Source organism: Aethalodelphis obliquidens, unplaced genomic scaffold, assembly GCF_003676395.1.
Source record: "Aethalodelphis obliquidens isolate GAN/ISIS:26980383/991018 unplaced genomic scaffold, ASM367639v1 scaffold31, whole genome shotgun sequence".
NCBI lineage: Eukaryota > Metazoa > Chordata > Mammalia > Artiodactyla > Delphinidae > Aethalodelphis > Aethalodelphis obliquidens.
In genome coordinates, this window is record NW_020837975.1 from 21,787,733 (window position 1) to 21,810,019 (window position 22,287).

A 22,287-nucleotide genomic window follows, 5' to 3' on the forward strand; every position below is an offset into this window, starting at 1 on the left:
GGGGGCAGAGAGAGAGAAAGAGGGAGAACCAATTAGCACGTTAGCATGAGATCAATAAAGAATGAATTTTCATGGAAAATAGAACATGCACCCAGCAGCTTCGAAGAGCTATTCCTATTAGTCCCTTGGTAGCGTGTAAGAGAAAAGGAGCAAAGTAGGGTGGATGGGGGGAGATGAAAGGTCTGTTTACATTCACTGCCTTAGTTAAGAACACACTCCTTGAGGACAGTATGGAGGTTCCTTAAAAAACTAAAAATAGAGTTAACATATATATGATCCAGCAATCCCATTCTTGGGCATATATCTGGAAAAGACAAAACTCTAATTAGAAAAGATGCATGCACCCCAATGTTCATTGCAGCACTATTTACAATAGCCAAGGCATGGAAGCAACCTAAATGTCCATCGATAGATGAATGGATAAAGAAGATGTTTTTTATATATATATATATATATATATATATATATATATATATATATATATGCAATGAAATATTACTCAGCCATAAAAAAGAATGAAATAATGCCATTTACAGCAACATGGATGGACCTAGAGATTATCATACTAAGTGAAGAAAGTCAGAGAAAGACAAATACCAAATGATATCACTTATATGTGGAATCTAAAAAAATGATACAGATGAACTTAGTTAACAAAACAGAAATAGACTTGCAGACAGAGAAAACAAATTTATGGTTACCAACGGGGAAAGGGGCAGGAAAGGATAAATTAGGAGTTTGAGATTAACAGATACACACTACTATATAGAAAATAGATAAACAACAGGGAACTACTGTATAGCACAGGGAAGTATATTCAATATCTTGTAATAACGTATAATGGAAAAGAATCTGAAAAAGTATATACATGTGTATATATATATATATATATATGTATATCTGGATCACTTTGCTGTACACCTGAAGCTAACACAACATTGTAAATCAACTATACTTCAATAAAAAGCCATTTGTTTTGGGAAAAAACCCCACAATCCTTGGACTGTCTGTTGCACAGTTTCTATCAGGTCAGCCTTCCTGTTATACAAAGGACCTTCCCACAGCTCTAAAGCAACTTGGAACAAAGCCATTCTCTGATGCTTTAGCATGACTGAATCGTTGCTTTTTCTTCCACCCCCGTACTTATTCTCTTTCAGAAAACTTTTTCTTGATCTCAGCCTCTATCCCCACTTCAAGTTAGATGTGGATTCAAATCCTGACCCTTTACAGCCTCTGTGAACCTGAGTGTCATCAGCTGGAACACGGGGACAATACCTGTTTCTGAGATCACTGTGAGGGTGCAATGAGAGAATGTATAAACAAGTGTGGTGTCTTGCTCTTATGAGGGGTTCCATAAATGTCCCTTTCATTTCCTCCCTGGCTTCACCTATTCCTTTTTCATACTTTCTGGTGTCAGTTAGGTGATCCTTCTGAAGAGACCAGCAGACAAGGAGATGCAGGCTGCCACCTGCATCTGGCCTCCTGGATGCCACCCGCAGCCCAGTATGCTGTAGCTGCCGATTCACCCGACGGAGGTGGCTGAGCAGGGGCACAGAGGCTGGTGCTAACCAGGTTGTACAGAGAAAAGGGGGTCAGCCGCCCTCTTAAGACCTACCCTAATGCGGCCTCAGCCTAAGTTTTAAAATTTACTTCTCACCACTTCCACCATATGCTTTCACGCTACGTGACAATTTTCTTTTTTTTTTTAACATCTTTATTGGAGTATAATTGCTTTACAATGGTGTGTTAGTTTCTGCTTTATAACAAAGTGAATCAGTTATACAAATACATATGTTCCCATATCTCTTCCCTCTTGCGTCTCCCTCCCTCCCACCCTCCCTATCCCACCCCTCCAGGCGGTCACAAAGCACCGAGCTGATCTCCCTGTGCTATGCGGCTGCTTCCCACTAGCTATCTACCTTTCGTTTGTTAGTGTATATATGACGTGACAATTTTCTGACCCAGGAACCGATATCTTCCCCTACCGCCCCGCCCTCTCTCTCTCCTCCACCCCATGCTTTCTTGGTTTCGCCTACACAGAGCTCTTTCCTCCCTGCTTCTTTGAAAGCCCACATTCTTTAAAAGGCATCATTCCCAAGAAGCCTGGTGTCCCTTAACCAACCCTTCTTACTACCATTTCTCACTCCACAGCCCCACCGGGCTCAGTCCACCAGACAATGTGATTCTATTTCCCTTGAACTCTCAAATTGTATTTTTGTATCTCTCATGAAACATATATTCTGCATTTCTACCCTGCCTTCTCCCAGAAAGGAATCAAGGCAGAATTTTGTGCTTCAGTTAGTTCCGTATCTCTATGAAGACTCTAGGTTGTAAGTTCCCTGAGGTCAGAGGTTATATCTCCTCATCTTTGCATATCCCTCCACTACCCCACTGACCTTTCCTAGTAGGGCTAAAATATTTATTGAACTGACATGAACTTATTTCTCCCTACTTTAGAGGAAGCTGAAAGATGGAGTGGGGTCCTCACGGTTGTCAGATAAAATACAGGATTCCCTGTTAAATTTGAATTTCAGATAAACAGAAACTTGTAGTATATCTCAAGTATTACGTGGGATATATTTATCCTAAAATTCTGTGTGTTATTTATGTAAAGCTCCAATTTAACTGGATAACCTATATTTTTATTTGCTAAATCTGGCAACTCTAACTGGGAAACATGTTGCAAAAGGCAACAATGGGGGAACATACCATATTCATTTGAAGTATTTTGGAGGCACAGGCTCAAAGTCAATGCAGTTTTTTGACGCGCTCCTGAGAAAACTGCTGTGACTTTCGTATCTCAACCCACTGTGTGCATTACCAGCATTCACCTCTTCCACAGTAGCATCCTAGCTCACCTGGGAGACACACAGGTTACTCTGGCCCTAATGAAGCCCCCGTGATGTCGGCAGGTAGTCCCAAAGCCTGTTACACCTTGCTGTTCCCTCACACCTTCTCTCAGCCAGCTCATTGGCTCTCAGAAGAAAAAGATCAGGGAGGTGATTTTTCTAGAGAAAAGCACTGGGTTAACTTAAATGATGTGTCAAGCCACGAATGTCCTCTTTCCCTGTTATTTGAGTAACCATTTGTATGCTTTATATAACTTTCCCAACCATGTGTACAGTCAAACAAACGAAGCAGCAACCTCTCACTGAGCTGTTGTCTCTTCCATCACATAATATCCTTTTCTAGTTTCCTCAACCCCCCAAAAACCCCTTTCAAGTTATACTTTCTCTGTTTCACACTTTCATTCATCTCAGAGAAAGAAAAGTAAAAAGTTCATTTCAGTAAATAAATCATAGTTTTAAAAAGGTTCTCATCATTTCACACTCCAAAAATAAGGAGATGAACACACACACCCCAAATGTAGAATTAAAAGCCATTGCAGTCCCCTTCTGATTGCTCTGAACTCCATGCCCCCGTGTCAAATAACACAAACAAGGGAGAGCTTTCACCTCCCAGCTAGGCCCGCTTTCCAAAGACAGTGTTGCAGCAGGAGGGGGGCAGCTAGCTGTCCCAAAACCGGGAGATGGTGGTTTTCCACAGAGGTTCCAAAAAACACCTGGCAGGTAGCGGAAGACTGCGCTTGCGCTTGTTCTCAGTCCGTCCAAGGTCAGGCGGCTTCTTTGTCTTGTTACCTTTATGGAAACAAAAACGAGTAAACCGAAGGGTGAACATCTCTGTATAAACCTGGTGTCAGTCTCCTCTCTGTTATAGTCACCATCAAACTGTTCTGATTGGGGAACAGCTGAGTGTGGAGGAGGAAGGGCTCCATCCCCAATTTTTTGTCTTTTTCTTTCATCCATGGGGTCTGGCTTTCACTTCCAATCTTTCACCTGAAACTGTTTCTTTGAAAGGTCACCTGTAAGAGGGATCTTTTCAGAGTGAAAGGAGATGCTGCTAATAATTATACTAGACAACAGACGTAAACATGGACCGTCCCCCCAGCACCTCCCATCTAACGAACGCAAACCTCTCTTCCCGCATCTTTCTTGACCTTCCACAGCATCTGACATGGTCACCACCCCTTCTTCTGGAGTTGTCATTTCCACTGATCTTGACACCACGGCTCTCCCCTGTTCAAAGCCAGCTTCGATCTTTGCTGGTTCCTCTTTCTGCCGCTGACTGGTCTCATGAATCAAACTTCCTTCTAGATATTCACATTTGAATATTCCACTGTCGACTCAGATTCTCCCTGGCACAGCCCGACTGCAGGAATTGCCATTCACAGTGTATTCTACCTGAATCCTGTTCCCAGGGTTTGTGCAGTGAGGTGGAACCAGCCCCAGGGCAATTCTAAACAGCCATCCCCATTCAAAGGTCATTTCCCACATCTCACACTCCTCCCACCCATTGCCACAAACCAGCTCATCTGATGTCTCCTTGTCTCTCGATGGCCCATCATGTATCCGGCTCTCCAGGCCTGAGCGTCAGCATCCACTTCACTCCAACCCTTTTCTAGTTATCATCTCTCCTACCTGATCTTGGATATAATTCTATCAATTCTTTCTCCATAATATCGCTTGGATCTCTCCCTTCTCTTTGATTTCTATGCCTCCATCACAATTGAGGTTTATTTTAAAAAAATAATTAATTAACTTTTTAATTAAAGTAGAGTTGGTTTACAATGTTGTGTTATTTCCAGGTATACAGCCAAGTGTTCAAAATGATGAAGACTTTCAATCACGCCAACGGCAGCAGAGCACTGAAACAAGCGTGGGGCCTTTCTGAGTACAGGGCCCTGTGCAGTCACTGGTCCCACACCCTTGAGGCCAGCCTTGATCTCCAGTGTGGAGTTTGGGTAGAGGGACAGCTCACACTGGCATCTGGCACATTTAGAATGGACAAATGCAACCCACTGTCAGAGTAGTGGGCCCCAAATAGAACTGTGAAGGAATTTCTCTTACAATCATTTCATGCTCTTCAAAGAGAGGATGGAATCAGTCTTTCACATCATTGTTCTGAACCAGTAAGGCACACACATGTGTGCATACACCCACATGCATGTGCACGCACATACACAAACACATATGACATCTGAGTCAAATCCACACCAGCCTAACCAAGAGTCCTGTCTGTATTCACAGAGCTGCCCAGAGGCAGCAGAATATCAAGTTAGAAAAAAAAACTGGAAACAACCTTTACGCAGCCGCTGTTTCCAGGGGCACGCTGCACGTCGGGTGCTGTTCTAGAGGCTTACGATGCACTGCTGAACACGAGAGCCCCTGCAGCCACAGGACTCATCACTACTGGGGGAGGAGGGCAATGAACATAACACATAAATCGTAACATAATATCAGGTCATGATATGTGCAAGGAGGACAAACAGAGGAGGGGTGTGGAGCGAGATGGTGTGTGACCCCTATTTAGACAGGGGTCAGCGAAGGCCTCAGGAGAGGGCTCCATTTGTAGGAAGAGGACTGGAATGAAGAGAGAGTCGTGTGAGTAGTGGGGAGAGGATTGTGCCAGGCAGTGAGGGACGGCAAGTACAAAGGCCCTGGTGTGCCAGGCAGCTCCAGGGACAGGAAGGGGCCCAGTGTGATCAAGCATGGTAAGCTTGGGGAGCTAGGAGATGAGATCAGAGAGGTAGCTGGGGAGGCCCCTGTGCTCCTTACAGGCCAAAGTAAGGATTTGGGGGTTTAAGAGACACTGACCTCAGTTTTGAAAAATGAGAAGAGTCAGCCAACAGATAAGGAGGAAGAAAAATTCCAGGTAGGGAAACAGCACATGCGGTGGTGCAGAGGAGGGCCTGGCCTATGTCTTTGGGAGAGCTGCTGGGAGTTGGTATTGGTGGAGTCAAGGGTGAGGAGAGGCCAGCCTGTGAGGAAGGTGGGGGCCAGGCCAGCCCCCCAGAGTGTAGTCACAAGAGTGGGTCTGGTGTGACGGCAGGTGCTGAAGGGAAGGGTCAGTTCAGATCTGTGCTGTCCCCAGCAGAGAACAGCTCGTCCAGGCCTCCGGGGATTTCTTCTGCGGCCATTCTGTCCTCTTTCCTGAGCTCAGAAGCAAAGGCCCAGGAAGCTACTGCTCCCTGCGATGGGAGGAATTTCACACCTGGGCAAGGCTGTGTGCTTGGAGCTGGGAGGTTGAAGGAAAAGCACAGGGTAGTGAAGGAATGAGCAGTTTGGGGCAGGAGGGGTGGACTTGCCTGGAGCCAAGCTGGAACTCAAGGCACAGAGTCTTCTCTCAAGGATGGAGGGGCTCTTCCCATGGGCCTGCTGCAACTTCATCTCACACTACCCTTGAATCAGCACCAGGGAGCAATACAGGTGGGGTTTTGCTCTGGTCTCAACAATGGTGTCAGCTGATTGCGCTTCATGGTTATTGCCATCAGGGTATTGGGAGGCTTCCGCGTCAGGTACTCATTCCTAAAGCCCAGGTAAGAGGCCTGGGGTGAGGTGGGACAGGCAAAGAGCTGCCTCACTTCTGAAGGTGGAGACTGGAAACTGTGCCTTTGTTCTCTTTGCCTACAAAGAAAGACGTGATTTTAGGAGAGTGCTTGATCTAACTGAGGGAGAGCATCTACAGGGATGGGCAGCAGAGAGGTGTGATGGAATAGAGCTTGCCTCCTACTGTGGGAATTATGTGTTCATTTCGTTGACCAAAATTTATGTGTCTTGGTGTGGATTTCTTTGGATTGATGTTATTTAAACTCTCAGCTTCCTGGACCTGGTTGTCCGTTTCTTTCCCCAGGTTAAGAAAGTTTTTAGCCATTATTTATTTAAATAAAATTTCTGCCTCAATCTATTTCTTCTCCTCTGGGACTTTTAGAAGCAAATGTTAGTCCATTTGAGGTTGTCCCATAAGTCCCTGAAGCTTTACTTTTATTCCATTATTTTTTTCTTTTTCCTGTCCTGATTAGGCAAGCTGCTCTGGCCTTTCTCTAAGTTCACTTTCTCTAAGTTCACTTTCTCTGAGTTTCTTCTGCTTCATCTATTCTGCTGTTGAACCTCTCTCATGTATTCTTCAGTTTAGTTATTGTATTTTAGCTGTGTGTTCTGTTTTTTAAAATTAATTTATTTGTTTTGTTTTGTTTTTGGCTGTGTTGGGTCTTCGTTGCTGTGCGCGGGCTTTCTCTAGTCGCAGTGAGAGGGGGCTACCCTTCGTTGTGGTGTGCGGGCTTCTCATTGTGGTTTCTCTTCTTGCAGAGCATGGGCTCTAGGCGCGTGGGCTTCAGTAATTGTGGCACGTGAGCTCAGTGGTTGTGGTTTGCGGGCTCTAGAGTGCAGGCTCAGTAGTTGTGGCGCACGGGCTTAGTTGCTCCACGGCAAGTGGGATCTTCCCAGGCCAGAGCTGGAACCTCTGTCCCTTGCATTGGCAGGCGGATTCTTAACCACCGTGCCACCAGGGAAGCCCTGTGTGTTCTGTTTTAATTTTCTTAGATTTTCTTTTATTTTCTGTCTCTTTGTTGAAGTTCTCACTGTGTTCATTTAGTCCTCTAAGTTTAGTGAGCATCTTTATGGTTGGTACTTTGAACTCTTCATCAAGTAAATTACTTATCTCCTTTTCATTAAGTTTTTTTTTATTTCTGAGAATTTAACTTATTCTTTGGTACACATTTCTTCATTCTTTCTTCATTTTTCTTGACTCTCTATGTGTTGATTTCTATGTATTATTTGAAATGGCCACCTCTTCCAGGCTTTTTTTTATTTTGAATTTTATTTTATTTATTTTTTTGTACAGCAGGTTCTTATTAGTTATCCATTTTGTACATATTAGTATATACATGTCAATCCCAATCTCCCAGTTCATCACACCACCCCTGTCCCCACCCCCACCACTTTCCCCCTTTGGTGTCCATACATTTGTTCTCTACATCTGTGTCTCAATTTCTGCCCTGCAAACCGGTTCATCTGTACCATTTTTCTAGATTCCACATACATGCGTTAATATACGATGTTTGCTTTTCTCTTTCTTCACTCTGTATGACAGTCTCTAGATCCATCCACGTCTCTACAAATGACCCAGTTTCATTCCTTTTTATGGCTGGGTAATATTCCACTGTGTATATGTGCTGCATCTTTATCCATTTATCTGTCAATGGGCTTCCATGACCCGGCTATCGTAAATAGTGCTGCAGTGAACATTGGGGTTCATGTGTCTTTTTGAATTATGGTTTTCTCTGGGTATATGCCCAGTAGTGGGATTGCTGGGTCATATGGTAATTCTATTTTTAGTTTTTAAAGGAACCTCCATACCGTTCTCCATAGTGGCTTATCAATTTACATTCCCACCAACAGTGCAAGAGGGTTCCCTTTTCTCCACACCCTCTCCAGCATTTGTTATTTGTAGATTTTCTGATGATGCCCATTCTAACTGGTGTGAGGTGATACCTCATTGTAGTTTTGATTTGCATTTCTCTAATAATTAGTGATATTGAGCAGCTTTTCATGTGCACCTTGGCCATCGGTATGTCTTCTTTGGAGAAATGTCTACTTAGGTCTTCAGCCCATTTTTGGATTGGGTTGTCTTTTTTTTAATATTGAGCTGCATGAGCTGTTTATACATTTTGGAGATTAATCCTTTGTCCGTTGATTCGCTTGCAAATATTTTCTCCCATTCTGAGGGTTGTCTTTTCATCTTGTTTGTAGTTTCCTTTGCTTTGTAAGAGCTTTGAAGTTTCATTAGGTCCCATTTGTTTATTTTTGTTTTTATTTCCATTTCTCTAGAGGTGGATCAAAAAAATATTGCTGTGATTTCTGTCAAAGAGTGTTCTTTCTATGTTTATCTCTAAGAGTTTTATAGTGTCTGGTCTTAAATTTAGGTCTCTAATCCATTTTGAGTTTATTTTTGTGTATGGTGTTAGGGAGTGTTCTAATTTCATTCTTTCACATGTAGCTGTCCAGTTTTCCCAGGACCACTAACTGAAAGACTGTCTTTACTCCATTGTACATCCTTGCCTCCTTTGTCATAGATTAGTTGACCGTAGGTGTATGGGTTTATCGCTGGGCTTTCTATCCTGTTCCATAGATGTATATTTCTGTTTTTGTGCCAGTATCATATTGTCTTGATTACTGTAGCTTTGTAGTATAGTCTGAAGTCAGGGAATCTGATTCCTCCAGCTCCGTTTTTTTCCCTCAACACTGCTTTGGCTATTCGGGGTCTTTTGTGTCTCCATACAAATTTTAAGACTTTTTTGTTTTAGTTCTGTAAAAAATGCCATTGGTAATTTGATAGGGATTGCACTGAATTTGTAGATTGCTTTGGGTAGTATAGTCATTTTCACAATATTGATTCTTCAAATACAAGAACATGGTATCTCTCTCCATCTGTTTGTATCATCTTTAATTTCTTTCATCAGTGTCTTATAGTCTTCTGTATACAGGTCTTTTGTCTCCCTAGGTAGGTTTATTGCTGGGTACTTTATTCTTTTTGTTGCAATGGTAAATGGGAGTGTTTCCTTAATTTCTCTTTCAGATTTTTCATCATTAGTGTGTAGGAATGCAAGAGATTTCTGTGCATTAATTTTGTATCCTGCAACTTGACCAAATTCATTGATTAGCTTTAGAAGTTTTCTGGTGGCATCTTTAGGATTCCCTATGTATAGTATCATGTCATCTGCAAACAGTGACAGTTTTACTTCTTCTTTTCCAATTTGTATTCCTTTTATTTCTTTTTCTTCTCTGATTGCCGTGGCTAGGACTTCCAAAACTATGTTGAATAATAGTGTGAGAGTGGACATCCTTATCTCATTCTTGATTTGAGAGGAAATGCTTTCAGTTTTTCACCTTTGAAAATGATGTTTGCTGTGGGTTTGTTGTATATGCCCTTTATCATGTTGAGGTAGGTTCCCTCTATGCCCACTTTCTGGAGAGTTTTTAATCATAAACAGGTGTTGAATTTTGTCAGCTTTTTCTGCATCTGTTGAGATGATCATATGGTTTTTCTTCTTCAATTTGTTAATATGGTGTATCACATTGATTGATTTGCGTATATTGAAGAACCTTGCATCCCTGGGATAAATCCCACTTGATCATGGTATATGATCTTTTAATATTTTGTTGGATTCTGTTTGCTAGTATTTTGTTGAGGAGTTTTGCATATATATATTCATGAGTGATATTGGTCTGTAGTTTTGTTTTTTTGTAGTATCTTTGTCTGGTTTTGGTATCAGGGTGATGGCGGCCTCATAGAAAGAGTTTGGGAGTGTTCCTTCCTCTGCAATTTTTTGGAAGAGTTTGGGTGTTAGCTCTTCTCTAAATGTTTGATAGAATTCACCTGTGAAGCCATCTGGTCCTGTACTTTTGTTTGTTGGAAGATTTTTAATCACAGTTTCAATTTCATTACTTGTGATTGGTCTGTTCATATTTTCTGTTTCTTCCTGGTTCAATCTTGGAAGGTTATACCTTTCTAAGAATTTGTCCATTTCTTCCAGGTTGTCCATTTTATTGGCATAGAGTTGCTTGTAGTAGTCTCTTAGGATGCTTTGTTTTTCTGCGGTGTCTGTTGTAACTTCTCCTTTTTCATTTCTAATTTTATTGATTTGAGTCCTGTCCCTCTCTTTCTTGATGAGTCTGGCTAATGGTTTATCAATTTGTTTATCTTCTCAAAGAACCAGCTTTTAGTTTTATTGATCTTTGCTATTGTTTTCTTTGTTTCTATTTCATTTATTTCTGCTCTGATCTTTATGATTTCTTTCCTCCTACTAACTTTGGGTTTTGTTTGTTCTTCTTTCTCTAGTTCCTTTAGGTGTCAGGTTAGATTGTTTATTTGAGATTTTTCTTGTTTCTTGAGGTAGGCTTGTATAGCTATAAACTTCCCTCTTAGAACTGCTTTTGCTGCATCCCATAGGTTTTGGATCGTTGTGTTTTCATTGTCATTTGTCTCTAGGTATTTTTTGATTTCCTTTTTGATTTCTTCAGTGATCTCTTGGTTGTTTAGTAACGTGTTGTTTAGCCTCCATGTGTTTGTGTTTTTTACGTGTTTTTCCCCGTAATTGATTTCTAATCTCATAGCGTTGTGGTCAGAAAAGATGCTTGATATGATTTCAATTTTCTTAAATTTACTCAGGCTTGATTTGTGACCCAAGATGTGATCTATCCTGGAGAATGTTCCGTGTGCACTTGAGAAGAAAGTGTAATCTGCTGTTTTTGGATGGAATGTCCTATAAATATCAACTAAATCTGTCCTATTGTGTCACTTAAAACTTCTGTTTCCTTATTTATTTTCATTTTGGATGACCTGTCCATTGGTGTAAGTGAGGTGTTAAAGTCCCCCACTATTATTGTGTTACTGTCGATTTCCTCTTTTGTAGCTGTTAGCAGTTGCCTTATGTATTGAGGTGCTCCTATGTTGGGTGCATATATATTTATAATTGTTATATCTTCTTCTTGGATTGATCCCTTGATCATTATGTAGTGTCCTTCCTTGTCTTTTTTAACATTCTGTATTTTAAAGTCTGTTTTATCTGATATGAGTATTGCTACTCCAGCTTTCTTCTGATTTCCATTTCATGGAATATCTTTTTCCATCCCCTCACTTTCAGTCTGTATGTGTCCCTAGGTCTGAAGTGGGTCTCTTGTAGACAGCATATATATGGGTCTTGTTTTTGTATCCATTCAGCAAGCCTGTGTCTTCTGGTTGGAGCATTTAATCCACTCACATTTAAGGTAATTATTGATATGTACTGTCCTATTACCATTTTATTAGTTGTTATGGGTTTGTATTTGTAGGTCCTTTTCTTCTGTTGTGTTTCCCACTTAGAGAAGTTCCTTTAGCATTTGTTGTAGAGCTGGTTTGGTGGTGCTGAATTCTCTTAGCTTTTGCTTGTGTGTAAAGCTTTTGATTTCTCCATCGAATCTGAATGAGATCCTTGCTGGGTAGAGTAATCTCGGTTGTAGATTCTTCCCTTTCATCACTTTAAATATGTCATGTCACTCCCTTCTGGCTTGTAGAGTTTCTGCTGAGAAATAAGCTGTTAACCTTATGGGAGTTCCCTTGTATGGTATTTGTCATTTTTCCCTTGCTGCTTTTAATAATTTTTCTTTGTCTTTAATTTTTGTCAATTTGATTACTATGTGTCTGGGCGTGTTTCTCCTTGGGTTTATCCTGCCTGGGACTCTCGGTGCTTCCTAGACTTGGGTGGCTATTTCCTTTCCTACGTTAGGGCAGTTTTCGACTACAATCTCTTCCAATATTTTCTCAGGTCCTTTCTCTCTCTGTTCTCCTTCTGGGACCCCTATAATGTGAATGTTGTTGTGTTTAATGTTGGCCCAGAGGTCTCTTAGGCTGTCTTCATTTCTTTTCATTCTTTTTTCTTTATTCTGTTCCATGGCGGTGAATTCCACCATTCTGTCTTCCAGGTCACCTCTCCGTTCTTCTGCCTCAGTTATTCTGCTGTTGATTCCTTCTAGTGTATTTTTCATTTCAGTTATTGTATTGTTCACCTCTGTTTGTTTGTTCGTTAATTCTTCTAGGTCTTTGTTAAACATTTCTTGCATCTTCTTGATCTTTGCCTCCATTCTTTTTCCGAGGTTCTGGATCATCTTCACAATCATTATTCTGAATTCTTTTTCTGGAAGGTTGCCTATGTCCACTTCATTTAGTTGTTTTTCTCGGGTTTTATCTTACTCCTTCATCTGGTACATAGCCTTCTGCCTTTTCATCTTGTCTCTCTTTCTGTGAATGTGGTTTTTGTTCCACAGGCTGCAGGATTGTAGTTCTTCTTGCTTCTGCTCACGTCTTCCACTCTTGAAGTGTCAGCCTTGTGTAGGACATGAACATTACAGTAATGGAATCATTTCACATAGAAAATTTTCAGTTTATATTTATATTGGTATCAAATACTTTTAAAAGTTGTATTTAGTTAAGATTTTAGCATTTTAAGGGCTCTTTTGCTAATATCTCTGAAGGATTAATTTATAATTAGTCCTTATTAATTATACCAAATTATTAATTTACAAAATTAAATCAAAACATTTTAAACTATTTAAAATGTTTATTCCAACTTATATTAAAAACATTGAAAACAACCTATGAAATTGCCTGTGAAGTGTAGTTGACCTGCTTTAATTTTGTTTTTACAAATGCATTTGTTATAAAGCTTCATGGGAACAGGAGCTGTTTGTTGGCAGAAATACAGAGTAGAGTCCCAGGAAGCAGGGGAACAGGGCCCATGGGAGAGCAGGAGGGCCCCAGACACTTGGAAGTCTATGATTCTCAGCCCTCTAATACACTTCCAAACCATCAAATATGAATTTACACAAACCTTAGGAGTAGGAAAAAAAAAAGAAATGAGTTTAGGGTACATTAATGTTGGTAAATTTAGCAAAGTGGTCATTGGTACATTGGTTCCTTTCTAAACTGGCTTTTGTTGGATTGGGTTCATCAAATTAACCTTGATCCTTTTTGGATCACAGTAATCTACAGTCCCTTTGAAAAGTCTCCTTCACACTGCTTCCAAGGTGGTTTTATGAACAGAAAAGCATGTTGTGGCACTCTGCTGCTTAAATTCCCTCTATTCTTTCTCATTAAGCTGAAGAAAGTGCAGGCAACTTCCAACGGTACTATCATCAAATCTCACAAAGACTAGGATACTTGAATCCCACCCTCTAATCATACCAAACCACAAGTTGTGAATGATCCCTGTCTCCCCACCGCCAGTCTTGCCAAACCTCTGGGTCTGCACTCAGGTATGTCTCTTTGCCTGGAATCATCATAGCCCTTTATCTGTTGAGCCATCACTTCCTCTGAGAAGTGCACCTGAAAAACCTTTCTTTCAATCCTGTAATGACTTCTACGCCATTAACTCCCCACCCTCACCATCTTGAAAAATTATTATTTATGAATTAATCCACAAATAATCGTCACCTCCTAGTCCTGTGTTGCCAACCCTTTCCAAGAGAAAAGAAAATAACTGAACAAATGGGCATCATTATCAATTTAGAGTTTTAAATGTACCCTGAACCTTGAACACTGCCTAGTCTTGTCTTTAGTCAATAGTATTTGACATTCCCCTTAGTAGCTATTGCAAACTTTTGTCTCTTTTATTTTTCCCCATATATGTCTCTCCTCCAATGTGTGGACTCCTAGAAGGCAGGATCCATGTATTTTCATCTTTGGAACCCAGGACCTTAACTCTGGAGCTGTATAAAAATATTGGTAACTGACAGTAACCACCACCTAGGGTGTGCTGGGTTTTTGGGAAGGGGGACAAAACTCCTGGAAACCAAACCATATAGATGTGTCAGAGCTCAGACACAGGGGGACCCCTGATAATGAGGGTGAGGAAAGCAGGGCACTCAGGCATGTGGCATAGGACGTGTCTTTTAGATATTTGGCAGAAGCTACGATGAGGAGTGGCCAGTCCCTCTTCCTCTAAATCAAATCAAGATGTGTGAAATATGGCCCTGGGCTCTGCCATAGCAGTCTATGACGTTCACAAACCTGCACTCACGCTCTTCTTTCATCAATTCGTATTAAACTCTGTTTTGCACTCAAGTTTCCACATTTGTGAGCCCACTGAGAAGAGGACCAGTTTCTGAGATCTGAAATTATAGTTAAAATGGCAGTTCTGTGCAAGGGTAGTCATGAGCTTCGGAGAGGGAAAATGCAGTGGATTCATGATCAAATATACCTAACGTGCTTTCCCCTCTCTTTTTCTCCATAATGAGGATTTGAAACCATGATGATTCTATCATCTGAGTAGAAATGGCAAATAACAAGACTTTAATGACATCAAGAAAGATGAACTCACTACTATTATATTAAAAGCTAGTGTGTATGTAACTCACCATAGATTGCAGTGGACTTTTGCAAATGATATCTGTGTTCATGAAGTGGTCCTGTGATATGTGTATTCTTTCTGCAGATGAGGCAGAACTAAGGCTTTCAGAACTGAAATGGCTTATACATGGTCACTCTGTTACTAATTTGACTCTTTCTTCGGATTCTGTAAACTGTGATTTTAAAGAGATAACTGTGCAAAGAGAAAGGACCTACTTTATATATGTCATGGAAAATTCATATAACTGGTTACTTAAGTGTTCATGTAGGGGACATGTGTGAGTAGCTTCACAAAGATTTGGAAAAACTTAGGGATAGTGGTGTGACAAATTTTTATTGAAGGGAATAATATTCTGGGGGAAGTATTACTAATTAAATTACTACTGGCATTAAGAAGGTCATGGAATCTTTCAGAATGTACAATGTATTTTGTTTCCTGAATTGAATGTAGAATAGGGTCCTGGATGGCCCTTCTGGTGACAAGATGATTAGTACCTTCACAGTTAACTGACCAAGTGCAGATTTTGAGGGATGTTGACCAGGGAAGATGATTTCTCCCTGAATTTCCCCAAGGAAACAGTCCACAGCTTTTATCTCTCATCCTGAGGGAACAGAGGATGAACCACGAGAGTCTTCCTACAGGAAGCCTGACCCACATCAACGACTGTTCCTTGATGCCACTGTCTACCCTCATGGGGTATACACTGGCCTCATCCTAGGTGCTCTGCCTCCACAGGGTGATTCAGGTAGACACCTGGAATCAGAAGGTCTGTGCGTGTCGCCTTCTCTCAGGCCGGACCAGCAGTGACTGCCCTGAGTAGCACAGCAGGGATATGGACAGTACAGAGAACTCTAGAAAATGTAGAGAATGCTGCCTGGCTTGGGAGAAACAGCAGGCAGAAGCTCAAACCAGAGCCTTGCAGATGAGGTTTTAGCCAATCAGAAAGAGGATTTTAAGCTGACACTCTTGCTGCTGCTAGTTGAAAAGTCTGTGTGAAGAGGGCTGTAAGACCAGGCAATCCCCAGGTCTGAGGCAGCATCCACTGACAGCCCCAGAGCAGAACGGAGGGAATTTCTCCCTTAGGACAGGAGGGAGGACATGGGCCAGAAGCCTCTGTTTATTCCAAGGGGCCCTGAAGTAAGGTCTGAGGGACCTGAGGCACCTTCAGAATCCCTCTCTGACTGTTCTTTGTTGCCTCCCAACCCTATTACCGGTCTGAGTTCGATGTTCCTCTTTTATGTTTTCGTCCCACCATGGAAGCCCTCCCTGCTCTGAAATTACCCGGATCCTGATTGCGCCACTGCTGGTGGAAGCCCAGTGACAGATCCCCAGTCTCGGGTGCTCTGGGACTATGCACCTAATTCAGAATATTGAACTAACTCATTGTCTTCATGTGCCACTAATGGAAACTTCCTCTCGTTGCCTCTTCCCTGTTTCTTTTTACCTGGTAAACGCTTTATGTCCTGCTTGTAGATCCTTTCCTCTATTTTGAAAGAAGAACCTAAAATTCAGGAAGAGAGAGAATAGAGGGAGAAACACTTATTTTCTTGTTTATTAATGTTTTCCAGACACTGTTCTAATTGCTCTATAACCATTTAATACTGCCCCTAGTCATGGGCAAGAGGAGCCTAATAAATAATACATTTATTAAAAAAAACACATTGATACTTCTGCCATTGGGAACTTGATGCTTAGGGCTGGCACAATCTGTACAATACAATAGTATTGTACTGTAGTACAATCTGTAACCATAAGTATCTGCTCCCTCATTAACACTATTCAAGCTGCAGGAAATGCTTCTCCACGTCTTTTGCTCTCTGTCCTCAGAAATAAAGGTGACTGTGTCTGAATGCTGTTAATGTTTGTGGATTGTGTTTTTGCTGACATCAGATGGTTCAGGGAGGATCTGAGCGGCTGAAGAGATTTTAAGAGAAAAGTCAACTTAATTTTTCAAATACTTGCATTCAAAGAGCATAAATGCAATAGATTGTTGTGTAATGAAAAAATCACTTTCCAGCAGGACTGGTTGTCAAATTTTGTTTTCTTGCTCCACGTATAAACCTGATACTGCCAACAGTTACACTTGGCCGCTGAGGAACATTTTGCGATATTAAGCGAGTCATATTACTCTTAAGTCTGTATATATGAAGGCCTAGATACAAAATGCACGAAGCATGACTCACATTTTACAAAGAGAAGTTTGAGGCAGAAGCGTTCAGTATTTTGTTGGCTCTCATAAAGCACATCAGTGGTAGACAACGTCCCTGGTGGCGCAGTGGTTAAGAAGCCACCTGCCAGTACAGAGGACACGGGTTCGAGCCCTGGTCCGGGAAGATCCCACATGCTGCAGAACAACTGAGCTTGTGCACCACAACTACTGAGCCTGCACTCTAGAGGCTGCGAGCCACAACTACCGACGCCCGCGCGCCTTGAGCCCGTGCTCTGCAACAAGAGAAGCCACCGCAATGGGAAGCCTGCGCACTGCAACGAAGAGAAGTCCCCACTCGCTGCAACTAGAGAAAGCCTGTGTGCAGCAACGAAGACCCAACGCGGCCAAAACATAAATAAGTTTAAAATAAATAAATTTAAAACAACAACAAAAAAACCTTTTTTTTTTTTTTTGTTCTTCCATGCCTTTATTGGTGACAGCGATGGACAACAACAATGCCAGGCATAGCAAGATACCTGGGGTGGCAAGCAGGCACTTGCTACATCAGTGCAGCTCAAAACCATCTCCTTCAAGAACTCTGCTCTTCCCGCCACAACTTAAGGCTCCTCAGAGTGTCTAAGATAATAAAAGTGAACTTGTCTGCGACAATGATTTTCTCTCCCTGAAATATGATCCCCACTTATTTTCCCTTACCCCAAATCCCAAGAACAATAGGTTTTAAATAAATATCACAGGGCTTCTCTGGTGGCGCAGTGGTTGAGAATCTGCCTGCCAATGCAGGGGACATGGGTTCGAGCCCTGGTCTGGGAAGATCCCACATGCCGTGGAGCAACTAGGCGTGTGAGCCACAACTACTGAGCCTGCACCTCTGGAGCTTGTGCTCCGCAACAAGAGAGGCTGCGACAGTGAGAGGCCCGCGCACCGCGATGAAGAGTGTCCCCTGCTCGCCGCAAGTACAGAAAGCCCTGGCACAGAAATGAAGACCCAACACAGCCAAATATAAATAAATTAATTAAAAAAATATATCACAGAGATGTCTACTCTTGAATCATTTTTTCTCTCTTCTTGTTCTTTAAACTCCGAAGGCATTCAATCTTCAGATCATTCAAAACTGCAAGGACTCTTCACCCGAAATGTTCATCCAGTGTAACTTGATGAAGACAGAGTGCCAGGCATTAGATTGAGAACCTTCAAAACAAATGTCTGCCCGGAGATACATGAGGTACTTCAGCTCCAGTGCTGATTGGTTCCTTTCCTTGGGACTCTCCAATCCTGCCATACATGGAAGCTTTCATAGACTTTTATTCTCTAAAGTAGGCACACCAGATCCACTGGGTGTGAGCTGTGTTCACTACCATTACTTCTTCCTTTGTTCTCAATTATGTCTGGGACGGTGGCTCTGCAGATCCCCAGAGGCCTTTGGACAACAGCTGTGATGGTGATGCTGACGGTGCTGAGCACCCCAGAGGCTGAGGGCAGAGACTCTCCACGTAAGTGCAGGGCAGCTGCTTCCAGAGCCACCACTCTGGGGACCAGGCTCTGAGGGACACTTGGCCCGGGGTGTGATCTCAGAATATTTCCTCTCTTCGGGGATGCGAGCTATGTTACATTCTCATTTCCACCTTCTAATGACAAAGTGAGGACAGTCCCCCTCCCACAGGCTTAAGCCTGGGGACATTATAACAGGGAGGAGGAGACAGAGTGTGTATCTACTACAAGTGCTGGGACAAAGTGAGCATGGGTAGTTTGTTTTAAAGAATTTCTCCAAAGACACAGCAGGACTTGTCATTTCAGGATCCCCCAAGACCTTGTCTGGACTTAATACTATGGGATCCTGGGTTGGGGAAATGTAGGGCAGCAGTGGTCTCTGTAGTCTCAGAATTTGAGGAAAAGGACTCTACATTCCTGACTCTTGAGTGGAGGGTTCCTGGAAGCAAACTCCTGGTATTTGAGTGGAGCTGACTGGGTGGCCACCGACAGAATCTTAACCTCAAGTTTCACTGATTTATGGTCAAATAGTGACTTGAGTGGTATTCAGAGACTTGAGTTGAGGATGGATGGGATTTAGGAGAAAGGAGAACGTAAGAAGAGAAATATGTATATTGAGAAAGCATTCATTTCAGACACAGGATTAGTATCTTCAAATAAATTCTCTGTCAATCTTCCTAACACCCCTATGTGTAGATATAATGACTTTTTACACAATTATACTTACGATACAGATACTCCGTTAAGTAACCCACCCAAGCTGGTAACTGTCTCAGTTTAATTGGAATCCAATTTATCTATTTTGAAAGTCTGTGCACTTTCCGTGAATAAACCATCCTTTTTAGGACTAGGGCCGTGTCGATCCCTTCTAACTACAAAGGAGTCGGGTCGGGGTGTCAGAAACGCAGAGGAAACCCACGCATGGGAAGGAAGGCACTTTGCCAGGGACCCAGAAAATGTGCCTGTCAGGACGAGGACAGGCTCCACTCTACAGCTCCTTTGTGATTCCCTTGAAGTCTTGTGCTTATGTAGACACTTGTTTGTCTCTGAGGTTCCCAGGATTTCGAGGGAAAATGACATTTCATGTGAGAACGTCCTGATCCCTCTAAGTACAGAGATGGATGTAAAACCCACCCGATAGCTCTGTTTACTCGGTTCTCAGGCTCAGGCAGGGATCACAGGCCCCAGGGCTCCCCTCAGAGACAGGCCTCCTCGCACGAAGGTCATTCTGGAAGCCCTCAGACGGGGCGGGAGGCTTTGGAAGAGCCGCCCGGAGGCTCCGGGTTCGCAGCGGGAGGCGCAGGGCTGGGCTGGGCCGGGAACCCGGGGTTGAGCGGCGGGTTTCAGGTTTTTCCGACCCAGCTGGCCACGGGCCGACATCGCCCCGCCTGCCGAGCGGCTGCCGCCTGGCTGAGCGGCGGTGTCTCCCGCAGAGGATTTCTTGTTCCGTCATATGTTCATGTGTTACTTCACCAACGGCACGGAGCGGGTGCGGTTCGTGGACAGATACATCTATAATCGGGAGGAGTTCGTGCGCTTCGACAGCGACGTGGACGACTTCCGGGCGGTGACCGAGCTGGGCCGGCGGACCGCCGAGTACTGGAACAGCCAGGAGGACATCCTGGAGGAGGAACGGGCCGCGCTGGACACGGTGTGCAGACACAACTACAGGGTTGATGAGACCTTCACGGTGCAGCGGCGAGGTGAGCGCAGGCCGCCCTCCGCGGGGCCCACCCTCCCCTGCCGAGACTCCGCGCAGGGGTGAGGGGGCGGGGCCGCGGGGGTGGGATCCCCAGGCCCGCGGAGGGGACAGCGAACCCTGGCGTCTTGCGCAGAGGGCCGGGGACCGAGGGCACAGCAGGGAGACGGAGGTTGGTAGCCTTGGAAAATTACCCGCAGAGGCGAGTCTAGGACTGCTCAGTATGGCCCCAGCTCTCGAGAGCCTCGTCCTGCGCAGTTCTTTCCACTAATTCTGCACGTTCCCGCCTCGTGCCTTTGGCTTCTTTGCTTCCCGAAGCTCAGGAGCTCAGCCTGGTGGAATTAGGGCTGCTCCACGGCTGCTCTCAGGGCACCTTACACACGTGGTGATATATTACAGCCATGAAAGAATACATTTTCACTTTTTGGTTTCAAATCATTATTCATCTTAATCCTGGTTTCTTAAATAGATGTCACTGTATCACTTGTCCCGGCCCTCTTTCTGGCAAGGGACTGTCTTAATTATCCCTGTGTGTCTAGTACCTGACACATTGGCAGGTAGTATGAGCTCCATAAACCTTGCTTAAATTAATGAATAAATGTTCTCTGTTGCGCAGCTGCTTAGGCTCAAGAGAAAGCATAAAGGTAAATAGGATCTTAAAAACTGACCGTATTAATTATTCTTTACGATTTTGCGTAATGCTTTAAACTCTTATTGACTTGGATCTTAACAATTTAGAATTCGTGGATGCAAAGCCTGAGGAAAAAAAGTGTTTAGTAAAAATAGAAACAGTACTTGAGTGTTGTTGTAAGGCAACGTTTTAATTTCTTAGAAAAGCTCAACAAATGGCTGATATCAGAGCTGAAGTTTTGGGGTAAATAAGTTGATGCCATTTAATTACTGAATAAAAATTGTTTCAGGTTCCGTTGGCCTGCCTATCCTCTCTCTCCCTGCCAGCTCCCCCAACATCCACTGCAGGGGTAGACATTCTGAAAGTTAATTATACCAGTTTCATGAGCACCTATTGCTAGGCAATTGTCTTACCAAACACTACCTATACTATGCCACTTAATTTCCTTGGTGTTAGCAATCAGCATCACCACTTTATATATGCTAATATTGGTACATAATAAACAGTTTAAGTAATTACACACAGTTATTCACTGTCTTGAAGCCTCCCCCAAATACACAATAGGCATCATGTTCTTTACTACATGTATATAGAGTCTAATGGAAGCAAAGCCTCGTTTAAGCCAGTTATGACCAGAAGCAGCAATGAGTCTGTTCCTGCTGATTTTCAGTGTTAGTGGGACAAAATGATACATTCAAGGGATTGAAAACTCACTGATTAATCCCTAGTCTGACCCTGGTGTTCTCTGTGTATGTTCATATAACTTTTAGCTTACTTTACCCTATCTTGCCTTCTCCTTCATCCTGATGCCACCAAGTACATACTTATATTTTTGCTATTTCAGTTCTTTTTCATAAAAGTTATTCTAAAATTTCTCTCTTGAACTTGTGACCTCCATTTTTTACTCCCAATCTGTTTAAGACGAACAGATTTTATAAGTTCACCTAGCTGACCATGACTTTAGTCAGAGCCCAGGAAGAAGAACCTGATCGAGAGTTAAAGTCCAAACTGAAAACATGATTCTTTCCAGATGATGGCTCACGAGTACCATGTTATTGGGGTGACGAGACTGCCTGCCGATCTCAGCAAGTCCCAGTTATATTGTATGTTCATGTGACATGCTCACTAACCCGGGCCAACTTCTGCAAGAGTCTCAGAATATTTTCTATAGAGAACATACATGATAATTATGTCTGATTTCAGAGCAAGGCAGTTATTCTTAATAGCAAAGGGATGGCAGCTCACTTGAATGTTAAAAGAAAATTAGGGGAAAAAAGTAAATGAGAGTACATAATGTATTATCAAATAGCTAAAACACTACATGAAATATTTACTATAGTTTTGCACTAAGGGAATGAGGGAGATGCAATAAAATGGCTGCAGAGATAAAGGATAATACGTGTAAAACAGGTTGGGAGGTGTGTCATATTTGACCATGAGTAGCAATCTGAGAAGATAAAGGAATCGAGGCATGGACAAACATGATGTTTTATCAGTGTTACTTGTTTTCACGGTTTCCTTTCTTTTCCTTCAAAAATTACAAACTTTTGACATAACACTTGTGGTTCTTTTTTGTT

General features: G+C 42.6%; 1 protein-coding gene across 3 annotated transcripts in view; it reads left to right on the plus strand.

Moving 5' to 3' along the window:
* The first annotated feature begins 18,196 nt into the window (after window positions 1-18,196).
* LOC113631214 (DLA class II histocompatibility antigen, DR-1 beta chain) overlaps window positions 18,197-22,287 on the plus strand; it is an 86,441-nt gene continuing 82,350 nt past the window's right edge. The window contains exons 1-2 of one of the 3 annotated variants that reach the window (XM_027127525.1): window positions 18,197-18,382; window positions 19,814-20,083. In XM_027127525.1, the coding sequence (XP_026983326.1) occupies window positions 18,274-18,382; window positions 19,814-20,083 (379 nt within the window). In that variant the 5' untranslated portion in view covers window positions 18,197-18,273. The remainder of the gene's footprint in view (window positions 18,383-19,813; window positions 20,084-22,287) is intronic. The other 2 variants (XM_027127521.1, XM_027127520.1) reach the window with 2 other exon arrangements.